Raw genomic sequence first — 20,601 nt, 5'->3', positions numbered from 1 at the left:
CCTGACATACCTGTTGCCAGACATACCAAAGTGCAGACCCTACGGCGTCCCGGAAGGTGGAGAGAGGTCCCTGAGGTGACCGCTGCAGGTGGGCGACACAGTACTACTGTAGAACTAGCTCACATTACAACTGCAGAAAAAATGGGGGGAATCTGCTCTCCTGTGTGTGTTGTCACAGCTCCCCTCCCGTTCTGAGTGTTTCCAAAAGGATAAGGGAAGATGAAATTTAGGATAACAGTGTAGATCCATTTTGTTGGTGACCACAAAGTGATCCTAATATGTCTAAAGTATCACCGAGGACCGCTGGCATAGTGCCGCCACTGTATACTACGGTATGCCCCAGTGTATACTACGCAACGCTCTATACCGTACCCCCCACTGTATACGGTGCTCCACTGTATACCGTGCTCTACTGTATTCCGTGCTCCTCAGTATATGCACTCTGCAGTATACCGCGCCCCACTTTATACCGTGCTCCTCAGTATACCGTGCTCCGCTATATTCCTCTCTCCACTGTATTCCGCGCTTCGCTGTATTCCGTGCTCCTCAGTATACTGCGCTCTGCTGTATACTGCGCTCCTCAGTAAAAAGTACTCTGCTGAGCTGAGGAGCGGAGGCCTGAGGTGAGCACACAAGAGTGGGAGGAGAGGCAGGGGGAAGGGGGGAGTGGCGGCGGGGGGAGCGGCGGAGGCAGGGAGTGTCGGCAGCTGTTAGCTGCGACATGGGGGAGGGGGGAGGGTAGCGGCGGCCCGGCGTTGGTACTCACACATTTCTAAAGGGTGACAGGGGGAAAGTGCAGCACACAGCATACGCTGTGAGCGCCACAAAGATGGCAGTGATCTCCTCCCTCTGCAGTGATCCGGACATCCCAGGGGTGTGTCCAGCTCACAGCAGAAACAGTATCAGTGTTAGAGAATAGGGTCGCAGCCCGACAACTGTCTGTTATGCACAGGGAGTGCCGAATTTGAGGTGAGTAACTGTCGTTACACACACAGCAAATCCAAGATGGCAGCCCCCAGTGCTTCAGTAAAACTAGAATTAAATAAAAACTAAATAAACAGTGAATTTAATTTTGTATTAAAAATACATGATTTCATAATCACAATTATTAATACAAAAATAAAAAACTGCGACACTTCACCTTTAAATTCTATGCCCTTTTTTCCCCACATATATCTTTGATTATTGTGGCCAAAGAGTTCTATTTTAACCATTGGTTCACAGGACTTGTTTCTAAATTGCATCAGGTTTATTTAGATCAGGGGTGGGGAACCTCCGGCCCGCGGGCCGTATGCGGCCCGCGATGACATTTAATGCGGCCCCCGGGCACATTCCAGGCTACCCCAGTGCTCGAGCGGCACTTGCGCTTTTGCCAGCCGCCGGCCCTTTAAAATCCCAGTGCGTTATGGGTAGATACTAGAATGTATGGGCTATTTACAGATCCTGATTGCAGCCCGTACTAGAATGTACGGGCTCTTTTCGGGACCTGACTACAGCCCATACATTCTAGACCAGGGGTCTCAAACTCGGCTGGGTGTATGGGCCGCACAGAGGAAAAAAAATAATTTGGGGGGCCGCATTCTTTGCAGGACAAGTGACATTTTTATTGCTACCATATATAATATATTTTATTGTTTTTTTACACACCTTGGGATCACTGATTTTGAACATTTTCACTTGTTCATTATAGCAAACGTGCACATTCTTTGTTTAAATATAAACATTTTTTTTTTTTACATTTTATCCCTTTCTTGTAACTAATAGTCTTACAATTAGCACTATATAGAAATTTTGACCAACATCTTTTAGTAATGTTCCCCATATTGTTGTAACGTGCCCATCTTTGTCCCCTTGTAGTATTGTACCCCATCCTAGTCCCTATCCCACAGTAATGTGCTCATCCTTGTCCCCATCCTAAAGTAATGTTCCCCATCCTTGTCCCCATTTTGTAGTAATGTGTTCATCCTTGTCCCCATGTTATAGTAATGTCCCCAATCTATAGTAATGTGTCCATCCTTGTCCCCCATCTTGTAGTAATGTTCCCCATCCTTGTCCCCATGTAGCAATGTCCCCATCCTATAGTACTGTCCCCATTCTATAGTAATGTGCCCATCCTTTAGTAATGTGCCAAACTTGTCCCTACCCTATAGTAATGTTCCCAGCATTATCCCTATTCTATAGTAATGTTTCCCATCCTTGTCCCCTTGTAGTAATGTCCCCATCCTACAGTAATGTGCCCACCTTGTCCCCATCCTGTAGTAATGTCCCCATCCTATAGTACTGTGCCCATCCTAGAGTCATGTGCCCACCTTGTCCCCATCCTATAGTACTGTGCCCATCCTAGTCCCCATCCTATAGTACTGTGCCCACCTTGTCCCCATCCTGTAGTAATGTACCCATCCTATAGTACTGTGCCCATCCTAGTCCCCATCCTATAGTACTGTACCCACCTTGTGCCCATCCTATAGTAATGTCCCCATCCTATAGCACTGTACCCACCTTGTCCCCATTCTATAGTCATGTGTCCATCCTTGTCCCTATCCTATAGTCATGTGCCCATCCTTGTCCCTATCCTATAGTAATGTCCCCATACTATAGTAATAATGTCCCCATATTATAGTAATAATGTCTCCATCCAATAGTATTGTGCCCATCCTTGTAATGTCCCCATCCTATAGTAATGTCCCCAGCCTTATCCCCATCCCATAGTAATGTGCGCACTTTGTCCCCATCCTGTAGTAATGGGTCAGCAGCTCCCCTCATCTTCCACAGACTCTGGAGTGAAGCTGAGGGGAGTGGTCTCCTGCCCCAGATCCAGTGATTGGAGAGATGGTCACAAGGCCGGTCTCTCCAATCAGAGCTGGGGGCGGGTGAAACACAGGTCACCCAGCTCCAGCCAATGATCAGGGCTACAGCTGATCTTGGCTGGATTTCAATGCTTCAGCGATTTTCAATGGCTGAAACATCAGTGGCTGTGATTGGCTGAGCGGCGTTCGTCAGCCAATCACAGCCTCCGTAGGTCCGGGGAGGAGACACCACCGCTCCTGAGGTCCCCTGCTCCACAAATCTAAGGTATTTGCAGCGATCGCAGCCACCGGGGCCGCGATTTCACCATGACGTACTGGGTACGTCATGGGTCCTTAAGTACCAGGGAGCCATAACGTACCCAGTACGTCATAGGTCGCTAAGGGATTAACGTCCAACACATACACACACACACACCATTCTTCTCACCTGTCCCGCGCCCCCTCCGCTGCCTCATCTCTGCTTCGTGCGGCCCCCAGGCCCGTGACCCTGTTCACTATCGCGGCCGGAGCAGTGTCACTGTCAGTGATTTGTGTGAGATGACTGTATTTCCAGTGCGAGAGTGCAGAGCCTGCAACACATTCATCTGACAAAGCGCAGACAGTGGCTGCGGCCCCTGCACCTGCCGCGATAGTGAACGGGGGCACGGGCCTGGGGGCCGCACGAACTACCCTGAGGGGCCGCATGCGGCCCGCGGGCCGCGTGTTTGAGACCCCTGTTCTAGACTGAACCCGGGACTGTGCTCGCATGCTGAGGGTTTACCTTGAGGGCGGGGTAAACAGCGCGCTGTGCTCCAGTCATAGCAGAAGAGGTGCAGCAGATGCCTTCCTGCTGTACATGCCTCCCGGACCTGTGCTATGTGACTCCTCCTCCTCCCCTTGTACTGTGAATATGCAACCCATCGCTGCCCCCCCATCCAGTGCTGTGTACCCCCTAGTACTGTGTGTTGCCCCAAGTGCTGTGTACCCCCCAGTACTGTGTGTAACCCCTCAGTGCTGTGTAATCTGTGCAGCCTCCTAGTGCTGTCAGTGCTGCCACATCATGCTCTCCCTGCTGCCTCCTAGTGCTGTCACCTAATGCTCTCCATGCTGCCTTTTAGTGCTGTCACTGTCAGTGCTCTTTGTGCTGCCACCTAGTGCTCTCTGTGCTGCCACCTAGTGCTCTCTGTGCTGTCAGTGTCAGTATTCTTTGTGCTGCCACCTAGTGCTCTTTGTGCTGCCACCTAGTGCTCTCTGTGCTGCCACCTAGTGCTCTTTGTGCTGTCACCTAGTGCTCTCTGTGCCGTCACTGTCAGTGCTCTTTGTGCTGCCACCTAGTGCTCTTTGTGCTGTCACCTAGTGCTCTCTGTGCTGTCACTGTCAGTGCTCTTTGTGCTGCCACCTAGTGCTCTTTGTGCTGCCACCTAGTGCTCCCTGTGCTGCCACCTAGTGCTCCCTGTGCTGCCACCTAGTGCTCCCTGTGCTGCCACCTAGCGCTCCCTGTGCTGCCAACTAGCGCTCTCTGTGCTGCCGCCTAGCGCTCTGTGCTGCCGCCTAGCGCTTTCTGTGCTGCCGCCTAGTGCTGTCCGTTGTGCCACCTAGTACTGTCCGTTGTGCCGCCTAGTGCTGTCCGTTATGCCGCCTAGTGCTGTCCGTTGTGCCGCCGCCTAGTGCTGTTCGTGCTGCCACCTAGTTCTGTCCGTGCTGCCACCTAGTGCTCTCTGTGCTGCCGCCTAGCGCTCTCTGTGCTGCCGCCTAGCGCTCTCTGTGCTGCCGCCTAGCGCTCTCTGTGCTGCCGCCTATCACTGTCCGTTGTGCCGCCTAGCGCTGTCCGTTGTGCCGCCTAGCGCTGTCCGTTGTGCCGCCTAGCGCTGTCCGTTGTGCCGCCTAGCGCTGTCCGTTGTGCCGCCTAGTGCTGTCCGTTGTGCCGCCTAGTGCTGTCCGTTGTGCCGCCTAGTGCTGTTTGTTGTGCCGCCTAGTGCTGTCCGTTGTGCCGCCTAGTGCTGTCCGTTGTGCCGCCGCCTAGTGCTGTCTGTGCCCGCCACTAGTGCTGTCCATGCTTAGCATCTCCTGTGATGTATACACCCCTCCTGTGATCTATACGCTCCTCCTGTGATGTATACGCCCCAGCCTGTCCTGGGATGTATATGCCTCAATGTTTCCTGTGATGTATATGCCTCAGTGTCTCCTGTGATGTATGTGCGCCCGAGTGTCTTCTGTGATGTATATGCCCCAGCTTCTCCTGGGATGTGTATGCCCCCAGCCTCTCCAGACCAAGACAAACCTGGAAAAGCAGTTGTGAGAAACAAAATGATCAATATCACCGAACATCACAGCCGCACCAAAGAGAAGCAGCTCCTGCCACCACAGTAGGGGTGAGTTAATTAATTGATTGACCAAATATAGATTGGTCGTTTTCAAGTTGATAATTTGGTGCGGCCCCCGAAGGTTGGTAGAAAATTCCAAATGGCCCCCGGCAGTAAAAAGGTTCCCCACCCCTGATTTAGATGTTCCTTTGCATGCTTCTGACTCTGACTGAGTTTTATGGTAAGGACGCAGGAGAGGTTTTATTCTGATGACTCTTCCATGACAGCCATATTTGTACAGGTGTCTTTGAACAGTAGAACAATGTAGAACAACTCGCAAGTCTGCTAAATCTTCCTGAAGGTCTTTTGCAGTCAAAAGTGCGTTCTGATTTGCCAGAGCTGGTTCACTGGAAATGTCAGCTTTTAAGGCATCCAGGCTCCGGAAGTGAGGCCCGGGAGAAGGCTCAAGCCCCTAGCCATGTGGATGGGGAGGCGAACCATGACACTTCCCCTCCTTTGTGGGCCCCCACCATTTTTATTTTCAGAGTGCTAGGCAGCTGCTTAGAAGAACCCATGACTGCTGTTTTTTGACACAAGGTTAGAGGAGGCTGGGATTTTATAAAGCTGTGAAATTGGCATCACCTAACAATGATAGTGAACAACTCATAACCCTAACAGACTAATTAAGGTCTGAAACCTTGGTCACAGTAATCTGAGCACACAAACCTCCATGGGTGCCCAAACGTTTGCATCAGCCCATCTTCCTTTTACTAATTTTTATAATGTAAAACCTCTGCGTTCCCTGAATGGCCCTAGCACCGAGGCAACGTCTTCTCTCTTTGAACCCACTTCTCGACTACTTTCCTCTGGAGACCCCTCTCATATCATCTACCCTGCCACATGACACTACTCCCTTATGTTACTACAACCCTTTCAAATGTAGTATGTCTTCTAAAACTCGCTGTGCCACCGGCTAAACCCAACCGCTATATGTTGGCAATCTGATAGAATATCCTAGCACTGCTTCATCCAGGATCTACTCTTCTCTAAAACACCTAAACATCAATACATGCATTTATATTATTCCACATACCCATACCCATAAAACATAACATATATACATCATGGGCATTGCCCACCTATTACACATGAACAACCAGCTGCTTCACCACTCCTACCCATGGTATCGAAGACAGGGCAGAACAGGAGATAAAGTTCCCCTCTTTATGGCTCAGTGGGGGTTTCGTTTGACCAATCTAACAGTTAGATAGATGATTAGTTTTGTAGAATTAGAGTACTCTTTTATGTCTATATGTTCTAATTAAAAATCTGCATATCTTACCATGTTGAACCAAACCAACGTACTTAAAGTTTGTATGCTTGTTTCCTAAAAGTAGAAAGAATATTTATTTTACTCACTTATTCTGCAATCACCATTAATTCTGCAGCAATTTACAGACATCACATTTTCCCCTAATGTGGTGCTACTGTCTACCCCATGGGGTTTTTTGCCTTCTTCTGGGTCAACATATTAGTTTAGTTCATGAGTTGAACTCGATGGACCTAAAGGGGGCTTCACACGCAGCGACATTGCTAACGAGATGTCGTTGGGGGTCACGGAATTCGTGACGCACATCCGGCCTCGTTAGCGACGTCGTTGCGTGTGAAACGCACGAACGACGGTTAACGATCAAAATTACTCACCTTATCGTTGATCATTGACACGTCATTCAAATCCCAAATATCGTTGCTATTGCAGGACGCAGGTTGTTCGTCGTTCCTGCGGCAGCACACATCGCTATGTGTGACACTGCAGGAACAAGGAACAACACCTTACCTGTGTCCTCCGGCAATGAGGAAGGAAGGAGGTTGGCGGGATGTTATGGCCGCTCATCTCCGCCCCTCCGCTTCTATTGGGCGGCCGCTTAGTAACGCTGCAGTGACGCCGCACGAACCCCCCACTTAGAAAGGAGGCGGTTTGCCGGCCACAGCGACGTCGCTAGGAAGGTACATATGTGTGACGGGTGTTAGGGATGTTGTACGCCACGGGCAGCGATTTGCCCGTGACGCACAACCGATGGGGGCGGGTGCTTACACCATGCGTGTAAAACAGCCTCAAGTCTATCTTCAACCTCTCTACATTGGGACATCTTGCCTATTTGGCTTTCCATGGGCAGGTGTGAAACTGTCAGGTCTAGGTCCTGCTCTGGCCCTGTTTATTTTGAGCCCTGCTGGTACATAGCTAGGTGAGGTTCTAGAGCTAGGGACCATCCTGATTAGGTATACCTTGTTGCGAGGGCTTTTTTTTTTATCAAAATAGCAAAAAATAAAAAAAATATGTTTTTTTTTTAATGTTATTTGCATATACTATTACTATTGATGTACTTACTGCAGGGTATTTGCTCATTGTTTCTATTCTAGGTTTTGAACATTATCTTTTAGACATCTTTTAATAGGAAGTGGCCTTTAACGGCTCTCTTATTTCATATATCAGTCTACTAATCCTGAACAATTGACAAAAGTCAACTAAGCTAAATCTTTCTATGGAGACCATTTCTGAAAATGCTTTGGGGACTTTTAAGGATATGTGCACACATCATCGTATGGATGCCAGTGCACACACATCATGGAAGGAAAAGACACTTCTGGAAAACTCCGGTTGGGTTTCCTCTAAAATACCTCCCAAACTTCTTTTGTGGTAGCTTTGCCGCTAGCCTTTTTTTTTTTTAACTTCCATATATAACACAGTGACGTGTTCCATGTGGAGGCCACCAAAAAAATGGACCGGTCACTTATTTTAGCCACTTAACAGCTTTCAAGTTGAGGTTCGGTGTTCAGTGTTCAAAATGAAGTTCTGATTTGGCATCAATCCTAAGCCATATGACAAGACTCGTTGGAGGGTCACTTTTGACTTCTAGGATTGCTACCTCCAGTAGGGGGCACCAGAATTCCTCTTCTTCCTCCCTAAAGAGACAATTCAAACCAAACACAGACGTTACAAAAAATAGACATCAGATTCGGAGATTGGGAGCTTTACGTATGCAAACCACTTATGCGAGCATCGCTGTGCTCGGGTACACTTGGTGCTCAGCTCGGTGCGAGCCATTAGCAGTGTTTGATGGCTCTCACTGGAGATAACAACAGCATGATTGGATTTATTGCGCAACAAAAAAAATGGAAAATCTCTGCCTACCTTCCCCCGGAAGTGATCCGTTTATGGCTGGCTGCATGTGAGCACAGATCAGAACTGCCTAACTAGTGACTGCCATTGGTGTTCAGATCAAGTCTGGGTCTCAGACCAAACGTTATCTAAAGTCCGGGTGAACCCGCTGAGCCGAATTTGCACGGGTCCACTCATCTCTAGTTAAGAGAAGTTACAAAAGATGGAGTCTTTTGGCATTTTTTTGTCCTACTAGGTAGAATCCTCCTGAAAAAGATGTTGTATGCACAAACCCAAAGAGTACGTACAAACTGAGACTTTTTGCTGAGTCTTTGGAGAAGTACCTGGCTATGCTCACATGGAGTGTTTTTTTTTTTCTTTTAGGAATTTTTGCATAAATTGAGCAGAAACTCTCTCAATCCTACTCTAAATCTCAAAACTTTCTGCTTTGAAAATACTACAAAAAGGCTCCATGTGATCATAGCCACTGAGTAGAATCTTCCAGTTTTCAAGGAGTTTTGAGTAGGACTTGGAGAGTTTCTGCTCCAAAAACTCATCATAAAAATGCCATGTCCCCAAGAAAAAATAATAAGTCATAATCTCCTGTGTGACGCCCTGGACCCCAGGGGTCACAGGTCACAACACTCACCACATACACCCCCACACTAGAAAGGTACCATCAGTCAACCACAAAGACCTGATTGCCTCCCTCAGTGTTAGACAGGCACACCAGGTGGGCGGAGTCAGGCGGAAACACACTCCCCCCCGAGGAGTCTGCTGGCCTGAAGCAGGAAAACAGTAAACAGTCGAGTTCAGACACTGAGTCAGGGCAGACAGACGGTTCAAACAGTCAGGCAGGCAGATGGCAGTGGCCGCCTGCAGGAGACCGGGAGTACGACCAGCGGAACCGTAAGGGACCGGGACAGGGTAGTGGCCTGCCGGAACCGAACCAGGGAGCTAACAGGATACCGGAGCACCAGGCAGATTACTCAGACCCTGAACTAGGCTATATGCCACCACCATAGTCGAATTAACTGATTGCGGTCTGGACCTCAGGGGTTCATTCCCACCAAAGTTCCATTTGAAGGCAACAGCCCAACCTGTCCGGATAGTAGCCACCGTCAAAGGCCAGAGATCCAAGGGCCAGCGCCTGCGGGCAAAGGGGCTCCTCCGACATCTACATGCCAGGGAGCGGACTACCAGTGCTCAGGCACAGTGGTCAAACTACAACATAGGTGCAGGAGAAAGGTGGACATTGCCAACCCGATTAGGAAGCTGCAGCCGGCTGCGGGCCCTGTTCATACCTTCGTTTGGTTTACCAGTGACTCTGTGTGGTTTAATCGTGAGTACACCAGTGCCATCAGGTATCGCACCGCGCTGCACTGCAACACTGCGCCCTGCACCCCTGCCCACAGCCCGACCGGGCCCCGGGACCAACATCCCCTACCCACGGAGGGGTCAACACCTAGCTGCGCCTCTACACCGCTCCCGGGAGTCCCCGTACCTTCACAGCAGCGGATGTGTCCACCATCACCACAACCCGTGGGTGGCGTCACGAACAATTGTCCCAAAACCAAATACCCGCATCCCCCGTGTGTAACGCCAACCCCCCCTTGCAGAGCGACGTGACCCCCGAGTCCGTGAGAGGCTCGAGCCACCACCCATAGAATGCGAGCACAGATCCGAGCGGCTCGGCGGCCGCGGGGCGGTACACCTGTAAAATGTAAATCCTTTAAAAAAACAAAATAAAAAACAACAAAATATGAAGTTACCAGTTTAACGACAGTGTACAGGGTCATTTTGATAGATACTTCTGTTACGGTTGTCCAGTTTCTTACTGGCCGAACATTTGGATTTGGAAAGGACAAATTCTGCATCAGACGTTCAAAACTACAGCTCATATAGCAGTAATTTACACCTAGGAAAGAGAAAAACAAGAATTTACTGCAAGAAAAAAAAATATAGAAAGGTTACATTCTATGTGTCAAACAACACCAATTTTATGCTACATGATAAAATTGCAAATTTTGCTTTGAATTTTCCACTGTTTTTAAATATGCTTTTCCCAGTTATCCTTTAAAAAAAATAAATAAAAAAAAAAAAAAATAAATTAAACAAATAAATGAATCTTTATTTTTATATAGCGCCAACATATTTAGCAGTGCTTTTCATACATCATTGTCCCCATTGGGGCTTACAATCTAAATTCCCTATCAGTATGTCTTTGGTGTGTAGAAGGAAACCAAAGAACCCAGATTAAGCACATGTGTGACGCCCTGGCAAAACCAGGTAGTCACAGAAGTAGTCCACCCTCCTTGATCCCACCAAAAACCCACACCCAGGTACAACACACAGCCATTAAAGCCTAGTCACCCCCTCATGACAATAGGGACACACCAGTGGGTGGGATCAGGTGGATGAGAACGCCCACCTAGGGGTCCTGAGGTGTCAGGGGCGGGAACACAGCAGTTAAGTTGTGGTAGTAGTTGAGTTAAGTTGTGGTAGTGAGGTGGAGACAGGTTCTGACAGTAGTCAAGTGCAGACAGAGAAGTGGAGTCAGGGGTAGTGGCCCCTGGACTACCTGACTAGGTGGCAGACAGCAAACAGGGCCACAGGAAACGGAGATCTGGTCGCGGGAGACCTTAAGTGGACTGGGGCAGGGTTGTAGCCCGCTGGTGCCAACAGCGGGAATCTGGTCCAGAGGCCGTGCACAGACGGGGTGCCTGGACCCTAGGACGAGGAAGGTTGCATGCCCCTTGTTAATTAACCAGCAGAGGACGAGGTTTCAGGCCTTGTTCTCCAGAAGCCCAGAGAGTGAAACGGAAGCCCAATGCGGGGGATGGGGTGTCTGTCAGAACCCACAGAAATCCCAAGGGTCAGATTTCGCAGGCCACAGCTCCCAAACATACACAGTACTGGGAGTGGACTTCCCCGTTCCATGCGGAGTTGTCCCACAGAAGACACAGACACTGAGTGCAGGAGGAGTGGACCCCTGTTTGCTACACCCGGGTATAGGACCCGAATACACCCGCCAAAGGCGACTGGTCACTGGCAACTTGGTTTACTACTGGACTTGTGTCTTGTGTGCGATTCTGTGAACAGTGAGTACATCATTGACCCCCTGTCCAACCCGGCACGACAGCTCCAGCAACCATTACTCCCGTGTACCAAAGGGTCCCGGGACTACGCCTCCCCTACTCGTGGAGGGGATTCCCATCTTGTTGCCCTGCTCCAACAGCCCCGGGCGTCCCATCACCAGGCTGTGGCGGTGTCACCATCCCTCACCGCAACCCACGGGTGGCGTCACCGACACATCAATTCCCTGTAAATATCCCCTTCGGACGGTTGTGAGGACGGACGGCCGTGCGAGCCCAGATCTGGTCACCACTCGAGCCGCAGCAGCGAACCCGGATCCGAGCGGCCCCAGAAGCGGCAGCGGCCCCCGCCCGCAACACATGCAAACATGGGGAGAACATATAAACTCCCTGCAGATATTGTCCTTGGTGGGATTTGAACCCTGGACCCCAGTGCTGCAAGTCTGCAGTGCTAACCACTGAGCCGCCATGTACAGTGCCAACCACTGAGTCATCGCTTACAGTGCCAGCCACTAAGCCACCACTTACAGTGCCAACTACTGAGCCACCGTGTACACTGCCAACTGTGAAGCCCACTGACCTTAGCAGTCGCCTCCAGGACCTCAGGGACTTCACGCGCTGGAAATCTTCCGGCAACAGGTACGTCGGGTTAACTTCAATGGGAATCGTGACGCCACTCTCGGTTTTGCGGTCAGTCGGTGACCGCCACTGCAGTTTGGGAAGCGCCTGGGGCTGATGGTAAATGCAGTCTGGTGTTAGGGCTTCCCGAGAGTGAGGCTGGACCCAGGGCTGAGGTGTGTGTAGTAAAACAGTTCGCAGAAGAACTCACACACAGGCAGCAATGTCTTTCAGGTTGTTTACTCACTGGTTCGGAGAGTGCCCAGGAATGTACTGGTTCACTGCTGGTAAGTCTCTGGTTATCCGGTGCAAGTTCCAGGCGGCTATCAATGTCAGTGTATATGTCCTGTTTGTCCTTGCTATCAAGCGACTGGCAGAAGGAACCTGGGCTGAGCTCCAGCTCACAAGCCCCAGGCTCCACAGCAGAAAGGTGAGCTTTGTCTTGTTCTACCAGCACTGGTGCTCTCCTGCACCCAGTCTGGTCTCAGGGGACGTCCCTCTAGAAAGCTCTCTATGTGCAATGGCTACCTCTTCTTAAACCCCACGTGGCACCTGCCCCCCAGTGGTTGTCCTGGTGATTGGGAAGTCCCATGCTACTGGATGGCTGACTCTCCCTGCCCACCCAGTCCACTCCCCCCTGTGGGGTAGGCACCTAACTGTATGTGAAATGTGTGTCTGTGGTGTAAGCACCGGCAATCCACCTGTCACTTACCCCAGATAGATAGTGCTCCTTAACTCAGTTGCAGTACCCTGTAGCGACCAGAGCTTCAGGCGCGCTACATTCCCTGACAGGAAACAGCAGCACTCCCGGGCTGCAAATACAGAAATGTGGCGCCCCAGGACCTGGTCGCCACAACAGCATTGCCCTCCCAAAGGGTTAATGCTGAGCCTGGAGGTAATTGGGAGATCTATTGGCCAGTAAGTGTAACACCAACCGCAGTTCTCCCTCCGGCCAGCAGGGGGAGCTCTGAACCTGTAACTTCAGGGAGCATTCCTTAAGTCTGGCTGGAAGGAGGAAGTGGGGGTTAGTCTAGAGACAGGAGTGAAAGAGTGCAGACGCAGGGTAGTGCTGCCTTGTGAAACTGGGGCCTAGAGCTTGGATAGCTTGGCCCAGTGAAGCAAGGGGAGCAGAGAGGCACAGCAGAGACTCAGACATCGGAGTCTGTAGTTGCCAGGGCATAAAATCCATCCCTGGTAGCTGAATCCGGAGGGCAGGAGAGCTGCAAGCCCCCTGTCCCAGAAGTAATCTGAAGGTACAGCTGCATTCCAAGGGCCTGGTGTGGGCTCCAGCAGAGAAGCACCAGAGAGGGCCTGCGCAGTCTACCACACAGAAAAGGGGACGAACAACAAGTCCCAGCAGCAAGAGGGCAATTGCAAACCTAAAGTGCAGTGTCCTAAAACAGCAGAGAAAGATTAAGGAGTAGGCCTCATACTCAACTGGCCAAAGATCACCCCAGGCACTTCCAGGCCGGCCGGATCATCCTTACCATCTGTGACGGTCTCCCTGGACTAAGTTTCTGCCGAGTAAAAGAGGAGAAGGTAAAGAGACTACTGTTTGTGCCTGTTTCTTTCATTGCTTGTCGGCCCTGCACCGTGTTAGTCACACAGCACCATAGACTTCCACAAGCACCAACTGTGCCCCGGGCATTGCTCCACCTGTGGGGAGCAGTACCACCATTGCTGCTATAACATCATCCCGGTGGCCTCACACAGCAGCGGCGGCTTAATAGCCGCAGACCACAGGTGGCGTCACGAATACAGACTTAAAGTCATCCGCCACATATTCAACTGACACCCACCAGGGCCACGGAGCCGGGCCCAGCCACCACTGACTACCACCGGACTAGTCCGGCCCGGCACCGGGTGTCCCATAGCCCTGGGGTGGGCGAGTCAACTTCTGGCGTCACGAACAGGATTTCGTGCCCGGTCACACCGGGTACTGTGCGCCTGCAGGAATTGTGCTTAAAAGACTGTGTACTGTCTGTAAACCGCCGCCGCCATTAGCCTCGCCGAGCGCAGGAAGAAGGGGGGGCGTGCCTGAAAAAGAGCGCGAAGGGAGCGCGCCATCAGAGCAGAGCGCTGTTAACCCCGCGCGACCCAGAAGGAAATTTGAAAAGTGAACGGAGCCTGGTAAGGTTCACTAAGGGGGAGGAAGATGTCCGACTCCGAGGGAGAGCAGGTGGCTGCCATCGCCCAAGGCGCCGCAGCACCGGCCGAAGTAGTCCCAGTCGCCGTCGCCCCAGCCCCCACTGTAGCGCCGGTAATGCCGATCACCATGCCGTACATACCGGGAGCAGAATGGCTGCCGCAGTACTCCGGGGAGTCCCATACCTTGAGTGACTTCAGAGAAAGCCTGCACAGCTTATTCCGGGTGTATCCGCTGACTGAGAGCCAGAAGGTGGGCATAGTAATGGGACAGCTAGCCGGCGCAGCCCAGCGTGAAGCGAAGTCCTGGCCTGATACAGATAAAGGGACAGCAGCCCAGATACTGGCCAAGCTAAAGAGTACTTTTGACACCCGCACCGCAGCAGAGATAAAGATGAGATTCTTTGGGTGCAAGCAGCGGGCCACAGACAGCATAAGGGACTATGCCTTAAACTTGCAGGAGGCCCTGAAAGCAGTTAAACAGGTGGATCCAGAGAGTGTACGTGAAGAAGACAAACTCCTAACTGAGCAGTTCATAGAGGGGCTCCTGTCAGACGCCCACAGGACCCAGCTGCGTATCCTGGTCCTGCAGAACCCTGCTCTGGACTTTGCCAAGTTTAAGGACCACGCCATCAGGGTACTGAGAGAATCTACACCGAATGACCCAGTACCCCTCCGGCCTCTTGCTATCACGTACCCCGGGGTGGTGCCTGCAACACGAGCCACTGCAGGGGCTGAGGCGCAGTCCCTGGATAAGGATCCCACTGCAGAGCTCAGACAGCAGTTCCAGGAGCTGACCAAGACTGTGGCTGCCCTTGCCAAGACCGTGCAGTCTCTACAAATGACCCCCTCGCCTGCAAAAATCGAGTTGGCCTCCAGCCCAGAGGACGTCCCATGGATGCGACAGAGGAGGATTCCGCCGACCCGAGGCAGAGACACAGACCAGTATGATTCAACAGGACAACCGATCTGCCGCCACTGCAACCAGGCGGGCCACATTGCACGACGCTGTCCTTTAAACGGGCTGAGCCTGGGGCCAGGAGCCAACCCCCAGGTGTAAGGAAGCCCGGCTCAAACCCCAGCCGCAGCAAGTACGTGGGAGGACGACCGGTCCTTCCCATTGTGCTGGATGGGATCCCTTTGAATGCTCTCCTGGATACGGGGTCCCAGGTAACAACCATCCCTTATAAACTGTACAAAAGATATTGGGCTGATTCAGACATTGACCATGGCCCAGATGATGATTTAACAATTGTGGCCAGTAATGGTCAGCCCTTACCTCAAATTGGGTATAAAGAAGTAACCATTAAAGTGGGGCGGGTGGAATTGCCATGTCAGGGGATGATAATTGTAGATATTGATCGCAAAGAATCTGACCCACTGCTAACCATTGGTACAAATGTGATAGAAAATTGTATTGCCGAAGTGATAATTTTGTTGCAACAGGCGTCTGAAACTGCCAGCTCCGGGCAGCAGCGTGTCCTACAGAGGGAGATCAGAGCCCTGATGAGGAGGCAGCAGGTAGAGCTAGCCGGAGGAGAAATTGGCAGTGTGAGGGTAAGTGACCCCCTCCCCATTGTAATACCCCCAAGAAGTGAAATGTTGATATGGTGTCGGGCAGCAATAGGCCTCAAGGGTCAGGATTACCATGCCTTGGTAGAACCGGTGTATTCAGACAGTAGGCCTGGAGTCCTGATAGCCAGAGGGGTAGCGGACGTCCGCAAGGGGAGAGTGCCCGTCCGTGTCTTGAATTGTGGGGAGGAGGAGGCCAAATTTCCCCGGTACGCCACTGTAGCAAAACTGTACACTGTCAGCAACAATACCATTAAAGCAGTGGAACCCTTGATCCCGTCCGACCAGGCGGAAGACAATGGCTCCAAGGGGCAGCCGGAAGACTGGTGCCAAAAATTACATGTAGGCACCGACTCCACCCCCTCGCACCAAAAGCATGGGGTTTACCGGGTGGTACAGGAGTACGAGCGGGTCTTCAGCAAACACCCCCTAGATTTTGGGCAGGTGAAAGGGGTTAAACATCAAATCCCCATGGGTGATCATCATCCCATTAAAGAGAGATACCGCCCTGTACCCCCCGCACAGTATCAGTGTGCCAAGGAAATGTTACGGGAAATGAAGGAGGCTGGGGTTATCAGAGATAGTTGTAGCCCCTGGGCAGCTCCACTAGTGCTCGTAAAGAAAAAAGATGGTACGATGAGAATGTGTGTAGATTGCAGGCAAATTAACCGCATTACACATAAAGATGCTTATCCACTGCCCAGAATAGAGGAGTCACTAACAGCCTTAAAGTCAGCTAACTATTTCTCCACCTTGGATCTCACCAGTGGGTATTGGCAGGTTCCCGTGGCAGAGGCGGACAAGGAGAAGACTGCATTCACGACACCAATGGGCCTCTGTGAGTTCAATTGTATGCTATTCGGGCTCTGCAACGCCCCAGGGACATTCCAAAGGTTGATGGAGTGCTGCTTGGGCCACCACAACTTTGAAACCGTGCTGTTGTACCTGGATGACGTCATAGTCTACTCCAAGACTTATGAGGACCACCTGAAGCACTTAGCAGAAGTGTTTGAGTCCTTGTCGAAATATGGCCTGAAGATCAAGCCGTCCAAATGTCACCTCTTGAAGCCAAAGGTACAGTACCTGGGTCATGTGGTCAGCGCAGAAGGTGTGGCACCTGATCCGGAGAAAGTCACTGTAATCAAGGACTGGCCAAGACCCACCACAGTGAAGGAGGTGCGGCAGTTCCTTGGACTGGTGGGCTACTACCGAAGGTTCATTGATGGTTTCACCAAGATAGCAGCGCCCCTTCAAGATCTCCTGGTGGGCCAGCCAAAGCAGGCTAAGAAGCAGAGCCCTCCATTTGAATGGAGCAGCCAACTGGAAACATCCTTTGTCCGGCTGAAAGGGGCTCTCACGGGAGAAGAAATTCTGGCCTACCCTGACTACAGCCAACCGTTTGTACTGTATACAGACGCCAGCAACGTGGGCCTGGGAGCAGTTCTGTCCCAGGTACAGGGAGGCAGAGAGAGGGTGATAGCGTACGCCAGTAGGAAGCTTCGGCCCACAGAAAGGAATCCAGAAAACTACAGTTCCTTCAAGCTGGAGTTCCTCGCTATTGTTTGGGCAGTGACTGAACGCTTCAAGCACTATCTGGCATCGGCCAAGTTCACCATCTTCACGGACAACAATCCGTTGACACACCTGGCAACAGCCAAGTTAGGTGCGATGGAACAGCGATGGATGGCCCGGCTGTCTAACTTTGACTTTACCATCAAGTATCGGGCTGGCAAGAAGAATAACAATGCTGATGCGCTGTCCAGAATGCCTCACTTACCCGAGTCTGGAGAAGACATGGATGAACTCGAAGAGATAGAGTTACCGGCTTTCCATCACCAAGGTGTTTCCCAGTGTGAGCATGCGGTGGGAGTGAAGCGCTCAAGCCAGCACGAGGTCTCGGTCAACCCATTACTCCACCATAATTGGGAAGAAACACAGAACGGTGACCCGGCCGTGCGATTGGTCAAAGAGAAGCTAGCGCAAGCTGAGACCCATCTTGGCCCAGACGCTCCAGAGGAAGCCCAGCAGCTGTGGAAGGAGAGGGGACGACTGTTCACCTACCAAGGCAAGCTCTGCAAGAGATATGTCAACTGGCGAACAAATGAACTTGTCTGGCAGATAGTGGTTCCGCAGAGGGATGCTCCAATGGTCCTAGCAGCGTATCATGATAACGCAGGACACTTCGGGTGGAAGAAGTTGGAGGCCCTACTCCGTGATCGGTTCTATTGGGTGCACATGAGAAAGATGATCGAGAAGTGGTGCCGAGACTGTGGCCCGTGTAACCTGAGGCGGAAGGATGATGCCAGCCAAAGGTCTCCCCTACAGCCAATTGTCACGAAGCAGCCCCTGGAGTTGGTGGCCCTGGACCACGTGAAGTTAACACCAAGCCGGTCAGGCTATGTGTACGCCCTCACCATTGTGGACCATTACTCTCGTTTCCTGGTAGTAGTGCCTGTGAAGGACCAGACAGCCAGGACAGCAGCTAGAGCGTTCCAGGCATCCTTTTGTCGACCTCACGGCTATCCGGAAAGGGTACTGACTGATCAGGGTCCTGCATTCGAGGCTGAAGTGTTCCAAGAGTTCTGTAACATGTACGGTTGTAAGAAAATCCGAACCACACCGTACCACCCCCAAACCAATGGACTGTGCGAGAAAATGAACCATGTGGTTATTGATATGCTGAAGACCCTACCGCTGGAGGAAAGGAACCAATGGCCAGAAAAGTTGCCCGATCTGGTAGACCTGTACAACCATATCCCAGTGAATTCGACCAACTGCAGCCCCGCTTACCTGATGCGAGCCAGACCTGGCAAGTTGCCTGTAGACTTTGAGATGGGGACTGTGTCGCCCGAGGCGGTTCAAGAAATAGAGGATTGGGATACAGAACGGCAGCAGCGGTACCGTAAGGTCCAGGAGTGCGTAGAGAGGAGCCTGTCTCAAGCAAGAACGAGACAAGAGCAGCTTTACAATCAAACCGCCCCAGCAACTCCCTTAGCACCTGGAGAACAAGTTCTCAAGAAGAAGCGGAGGATGCATAAATTGGATGATCAGTGGGAAAACGAGCCCTACACCATTATCCCCTCCAACTTTGACAATAGTAAGGTATGCCTCATAAGCAAGGATGAAGGCAAGACCTATCAAGCAATTTCTCGAGACCGCCTGAAAGCGTGTCCTGAACGGTGCAGAATCCAAAGAGAAATGGAAGGAGTACAAGGAAGTCCCCAAAGTCAAGAGAAAGAAGGGGAGATGATTCAAACCATCCTTGGAAAATTCCCCAAAACTTGGACCCGAATAAACAATGCCATAGTGGTACCAGTTTTGACGTTTCCGCAGTTGGTCGAGCCAGAAACAGAAAAGGTTCCGGATCCACCTAAAGAACCGTCCGCTCCAGCACGAGATGACACGCCAGCAGTGGAACAGGAGGATCAACCCCCTGTCAGTGGTGAACCTGTCATACCCTTGGCGACTCTTAGATCACAAAGGCAACCATCACGCTTACCTATTGGGGTTAGGCCCACCTGTAGTGCTGAGATAGAAGACACACCACGTAGTCAGGGGCAAACACCAGAGCTACGTAGGTCCCAGCGCAGCACTCGGGGACAACCCCCTCTAAGGTATAGAGAGTCAACTGTATAAGGGAAAGAGTACTTATTAGAATGTAAATAGTTATGCAAAATGTCTGTCATGTTGTGTACAAAATGTTTTTCTTTTTTTTTTTTTTGATTGCGAAAATGGACAATTGGGCCACTGGACTATGGGTGGCCAACACCTAAATTGTTCATAGTTAGCACCAGTGTGCTCAACACCCCTGAAGAAAAACCCGTCCGGCGTGCATAGAGTGGGGTCATCAATGCTCTGACGCACGCCCAGAGCCTACGTTGGGGGTTTGAACGCGGCGGGTCCCCCATGGAGCATTGTAATGGACACCCGGCAGGGAGCCACACTGGACTCTTATAGTAATGTTTAAGGTTGTAACGTTAAAGTAATGCGCCTCCCATAATGGGATGAAATGTTTTAACATGTCATGTTTGTTTCTACAGTCCGGGAGTACTGAATTTAACTAAGGGGGAGTGTGGCGCCCCAGGACCTGGTCGCCACAACAGCATTGCCCTCCCAAAGGGTTAATGCTGAGCCTGGAGGTAATTGGGAGATCTATTGGCCAGTAAGTGTAACACCAACCGCAGTTCTCCCTCCGGCCAGCAGGGGGAGCTCTGAACCTGTAACTTCAGGGAGCATTCCTTAAGTCTGGCTGGAAGGAGGAAGTGGGGGTTAGTCTAGAGACAGGAGTGAAAGAGTGCAGACGCAGGGTAGTGCTGCCTTGTGAAACTGGGGCCTAGAGCTTGGATAGCTTGGCCCAGTGAAGCAAGGGGAGCAGAGAGGCACAGCAGAGACTCAGACATCGGAGTCTGTAGTTGCCAGGGCATAAAATCCATCCCTGGTAGCTGAATCCGGAGGGCAGGAGAGCTGCAAGCCCCCTGTCCCAGAAGTAATCTGAAGGTACAGCTGCATTCCAAGGGCCTGGTGTGGGCTCCAGCAGAGAAGCACCAGAGAGGGCCTGCGCAGTCTACCACACAGAAAAGGGGACGAACAACAAGTCCCAGCAGCAAGAGGGCAATTGCAAACCTAAAGTGCAGTGTCCTAAAACAGCAGAGAAAGATTAAGGAGTAGGCCTCATACTCAACTGGCCAAAGATCACCCCAGGCACTTCCAGGCCGGCCGGATCATCCTTACCATCTGTGATGGTCTCCCTGGACTAAGTTTCTGCCGAGTAAAAGAGGAGAAGGTAAAGAGACTACGGTTTGTGCCTGTTTCTTTCATTGCTTGTCGGCCCTGCACCGTGTTAGTCACACAGCACCATAGACTTCCACAAGCACCAACTGTGCCCCGGGCATTGCTCCACCTGTGGGGAGCAGTACCACCAT

General features: G+C 51.3%; 1 protein-coding gene across 2 annotated transcripts in view; it reads right to left on the bottom strand.

The window, feature by feature from the left end:
* The window catches only part of LOC142255297 (5-hydroxytryptamine receptor 3A-like), a 77,030-nt gene that overhangs the window by 43,340 nt on the left and 13,089 nt on the right, over positions 1-20,601 (bottom strand). For both annotated transcript variants that reach the window (XM_075326833.1, XM_075326834.1), the window contains exons 2-3: positions 10,022-10,167; positions 6,432-6,476 (exon numbers count right to left, since the gene is read on the bottom strand). In XM_075326833.1, the coding sequence (XP_075182948.1) occupies positions 6,432-6,476; positions 10,022-10,167 (191 nt within the window). The remainder of the gene's footprint in view (positions 1-6,431; positions 6,477-10,021; positions 10,168-20,601) is intronic.

Source organism: Anomaloglossus baeobatrachus, chromosome 10, assembly GCF_048569485.1.
Source record: "Anomaloglossus baeobatrachus isolate aAnoBae1 chromosome 10, aAnoBae1.hap1, whole genome shotgun sequence".
In the NCBI taxonomy this organism is placed as follows: Eukaryota; Metazoa; Chordata; class Amphibia; order Anura; family Aromobatidae; genus Anomaloglossus; species Anomaloglossus baeobatrachus.
The sequence above is the reverse complement of the archived record's forward strand: the minus strand, read 5'-3'. Positions and strand labels throughout refer to the sequence as shown.